This window comes from Papaver somniferum, chromosome 2 (genome assembly GCF_003573695.1).
Source record: "Papaver somniferum cultivar HN1 chromosome 2, ASM357369v1, whole genome shotgun sequence".
Classification (NCBI taxonomy): Eukaryota; Viridiplantae; Streptophyta; class Magnoliopsida; order Ranunculales; family Papaveraceae; genus Papaver; species Papaver somniferum.
The window spans coordinates 177,972,972-177,977,578 of NC_039359.1; the positions used below are offsets into that span (position 1 = coordinate 177,972,972).

At 35.0% G+C, this 4,607-nt stretch overlaps 1 protein-coding gene across 1 annotated transcript; it reads right to left on the reverse strand.

Moving 5' to 3' along the window:
- Positions 1–2,031: 2,031 nt before the first annotated feature.
- LOC113352457 lies at positions 2,032–4,607 on the reverse strand. The gene is made up of 5 exons (XM_026596273.1): positions 4,562–4,607; positions 3,534–4,409; positions 2,931–3,041; positions 2,297–2,810; positions 2,032–2,215 (listed from the first exon to the last, which is right to left on the reverse strand). The coding sequence occupies exons 1-5, from the start codon at positions 4,605–4,607 to the stop codon at positions 2,032–2,034; spliced, it is 1,731 nt and encodes a 576-aa protein (XP_026452058.1).

Consider the following 4,607-nt stretch of genomic DNA (forward strand, 5'->3'; position numbering starts at 1 on the left):
TCAGAGGAGGAAAACTTGTATAAATAGAGGGGGATGGGGGGGGGGGGTAAACTTGTATAAATAGAGGAAGGTTTTGAATGAAAACTCATGCCCGGAGTAGATGGTGCACCAAGTTTTAATTGTAATTTAGGTTTAATTTATGTTTTCTCCATGTTTTAGTTTCCTAACTAGGGTTGAGATGAAACCCCTAAATAATCAGAATTTCTTGATTTGGTTCTAATTCTTCTTCATGAATTTATATTGGGAAGCATGATTTAATCTCTGAATTCATAGCAAATTAATTTCACCTTGTATGTCATGCATCCATGGTAGTTTAAGCAATCCTTTGCTACGTATTCAAGCTTTATGTAAACTGATCAGTTCAATTTGTGATTATCTATGCCTTAAAAATATAGATAATTCTAGGGATTGACATATTTTGCTGAGGTTAAATTATCCATTTGTGCTGGTGATTTATCATATCTTCAAGGTAGTTTGGGGCCAGAACCTCTATAGCTCTTTGATTGAAAAGGGAACTAGTATATCAAATTAGGGAATTCTAAGCATTTAGGAAGTGGATTCGACACCATAGTTATCTTTTTATTTGATTTCAATCTTGTTTCTTTAGTATAACCATCAATCTCTAGTCGTATCGACAAACTATTTCGTCTCTAGATTAGTAAAAGTAGAACCTAGATGTTTACTATCACCGAAACAACTCCATGTGGGATCGACCTGTATTTGCCGTTACTATGTTATAGATATTGTGTGCTTGTAGTATAATTGTAGGTATCTTCCTTAGCCTACCATAATGCGAAATCAAAAAGTCCTCTAGGTGAACACTGGCATCTGCTGGTTTTTTTCGTCGACAACTACACATGGGAGCATTACAACTCCATCAAAAGGGGAGATCTTGGTAAGCAATGCAAGACTGACGCAAACAGAATGGCTGGTTACTGCATGAAACACATCAACTTGTGGCTATAAGCTCAGGGTAGTGGAAGATGCACCATCATTGTCTTTGAAAATATGCCAGGAGTGCCAGATCAAGGAAGATTCCTAGATTTCTTGTTGTACACCTGCTATTGGATCAAGAGAAGTGTCAAGCCAACTACAAACAAGTCGCAGAGTGTGATAAAGAAAGCTGACATGGTTGAGAAGATGCAAACAAGAAGAGTTGGGATGGCCTACAAACTTCTTACTGCATCAGGAGATGAAGAGAGCTGGGGTGAATTTACCAACTCAGAATACCTTAGTAATTTCTTACTTGATAATAGTGAAACAGATTAAACAGAAAACTCTTATGTCTATTATTACCTGAATTAGCTTCTAATGACATTTTGTATAGTAGATTACTAATAGATAATACTTTGACTTATGTTTATAACTTCAATGTTCTGTCTTATATTATGTTTCTAGCTTCAATGTTTTGTCTTGCTGTCTTGTGGATACCCGTTAATTTACCAAATGAACTGGTAAATAAACTCTATGGAATACAAGTTCATTCCAGTAAATAACCTGATACAAAATATCAGTACATATCCCATTAAATAACATTATCATTTCAGTAACAGTTATAGAAAAAGTTGTGTTCATTTTGGAAAATGAAGTTCATTCCAGTAAATGAACTGATAGAATGGCAGTTCATTCCATATAATGAAATACATATCCCATAGTAATAACATTTAAAAGGTTGGAAATACCATAACCTGATACGAAATATCAGTACATATCCCATTGAATAACATCAACATTTCAATAGCAGTTTCTAGAAAAGAAAATAGAGTTCATTCCATTGAATGAACTGATAGTATATGGTACATATTCATTCCATTTTTTTCATTTCCATAGAAAAACATCTAAAAATAGCAGTTTTACAGAAGAAAAAAATGGAGTTCATTCCATAAAATGAAGTTCATTCCAGATAATGAAGTGCATATCAAAAAGCTAAAAAAAAGGAAAAAAAAAAAACTACCACCAGTTCATCATCAAAAGTAATAGCAGTTCATAAACCATAAAAAAACATAAACTAAAAATAAAAGTTCATGTATACTACTCTAGCAGTAATAAACGACATGTAGCTTTGTTGTGGTTCCCAATCTTCTTACAATTTGAGCACTTCATAGGCCTCCTCTCCTTCTCATAAGCACTGCGAATACGCCTCTTTGGTGGTCTTCCTGGAGGTGGACTTGGAATACCAAGAAGGAATTTGTCTTCAGGTTCATACACTTCAGGCCTGTCACAGTTGGGAATGGGTCAAATTGCAGGAGTATAAGGATTCTGAAAATGATTTGAACCAAAGTAAGGCTGAATATACTTCAAAATCTTAGCACCCTTCATAGTAATAGCAGCAGTAGCATGAGCACAAGGGAACCCAAACACTTTCCATCTCTGGAAAGTACACGTCATCTGCATCAGATCAACAACATAAGAGCTGGGAGAGTGAACCTCATATATATCATTACCTGACTCGGTAACATTCCATGGACGACCTATATCAATATGTGACTTGAGTAATGCTTTAAAGATGGGATTAAAACTATCTAGATAAGTTCTACCAAGCTCACGCATTTCTGAACTCATCCTCATAATCTTTATCTTGAGCTCATCAACAAGAGCAGCTGAAGGAAAATCCATATTACGATGAATCCAGTTATTGAAAGATTCTGCAATACTTGATGAGTGTGTCCCATACCTACATCCAACGAAGAAAGCATTTTCCCAGTGCTTGGGATCGATATTTCTAATGTACTTGGCAACCCAACCATATCCAATAATACACATCTCATTCAAAGCATACTCATATTTGGAAATATTGTAACAGTATGCAGCTTTATGGAACAAATCCAGTACATGTTCATACTTCTTATGTCATTTCTTGACAGGGAGGTTATTCTTCAAATGATAAAGACAGTGACTATGATAAGAGTTAGGAAAAAACTTAGGAATACTTTTCTTCAGCCCTTCATGACGATCCGTGATAAAGGTGATAGGACGAGAGTCGACATAATGCTGCAAGTTTTCCATGAACCACTCCCAACCTTCAATGTCTTCTGAAGGAACTAAAGCATACGCAAAAGGAAAAAAAAACCTACAGAATGAAAGAACTAAAAGTGTCAGTTCATTGAGAAAAACTATCAGTTCGTTAAGAAATCAATGCATACAAAAACTCAACAAAAAAAATAAAGGTTCATTCTTAAAATGAAGACCTTCTTCTTAACAAAATAACAAAGTAAAACAGATAAACATACAGCAGGAATACTTCTTAAAATGAAGACCTTAACAAAGTAAAGGACAAAACAAGCAGTAGGAGTTCATTCCCACTTATGAACATCTAAAAAACTTAACAAAATAAAGGTTCATTCTTAAAATGAAGACCTTCTTCTTAAAAAAATAACAAAGTAACAGATAGGGTTACTTCTTCTTTAACAAAAAAAAGAGTTCATTCTAAAAAATGAAAGCCTTAACAGATAATCTTCATTCATTCATTCACATTGCTCTTAAAATCAAACAACAAACTAATATGAGTTATACATAAAAGAAATAAAATTTACCTTGGTTCCCATTCACGCCAGTGGCAGCCATCATTGTTCCCTCGAATCTCCCAGTGAGAAATGTTGCATCACAGTAAAGCATTGGGAGAATACATGCAACAAAACATATCAAAAGCCTATCAAATCGTTTAGTCTCTTTATTATATTCAAACTTAATATAGCTGCCAGGATTGGTAGCCTTTGTTGCTTCAACATACCACACAAGATCTGTATAACTTTTTACATCATCGTCGTATATCTTTGCCTGAGATGCTTCCTTCCCTTTATAAGCATGATGATATTTTATGTTAACACCGTAACAACTCTTCACATGAGCAACCATATCATTAGGCTTTATCAACAGATTTGACTGTATTTGATCCTTGAATAGATGTTTAATCAATTTCTTCTTTACAGGGGGGTCCTTCAGCTTATAAGCACCACCATATGTATGATTCCTATTGAATTCCTTGATAAAAAAGACACTTTTAGCGGTGTCGATTGGAATAGTGTGCAGATACCAAGGACAATCCGCATTCCTACCACACTTGACTGTGTACCTAAGTCTATCATTCTTAACCTTTGCAACTATATAGCCAGACTTGCTGTAATATTTGCTGACAGCTAAGCGAACCTCATCAATACCACAATGAAAAACTTGACCAACACCTTTAAAAATATCCTCCCAACCGCCAGATAAAAGAGGTTTTAATTCCTCATGACCTTCCGTCAGATATTTAATCTTTGAAGTCTCAGTGAACCAACTATATGATTCATTGTCAGTGAGCGACTTCGTGGAAATACCAGATGAAGAGCTATAAGCACCACCATTAGAAGCCTCCTCAACGAACAAATCAAAATGTGACAATTGCTTTGAATAAGAAACAACAATTAGACCTTGAAGAGGAAAATCACAATTGATGAAGATTTATTACAACCTTCTCCATGACTGAATCTTATGCTCCGAGGAGTCAAGTTTCTCCAATAATCACAAACATATATTTTCAGGTCACGAATCATCGTATCTAAAGAAACTTCCAATGAAATACCATCCCCTTTGTAATACACAACTGCATAACAACTGGAGAGGGCCAT

What these genes read in the sequence shown, in the direction of transcription:
- LOC113352457 (XM_026596273.1), bottom strand. Translation starts at nt 4,607, where the DNA reads ATGGCCCTCTCCAGTTGTTATGCAGTTGTGTATTACAAAGGGGATG. An exon ending in TGTGTATTACAAAGGGGATG is followed by an intron (nt 4,410 to 4,561) that starts GTATTTCATTGG and finishes TTCCTCTTCAAG; the next exon opens with GTCTAATTGTTGTTTCTTAT. An exon ending in TCATGAAGGGCTGAAGAAAA is followed by an intron (nt 2,811 to 2,930) that starts GTATTCCTAAGT and finishes TGTTCCATAAAG; the next exon opens with CTGCATACTGTTACAATATT.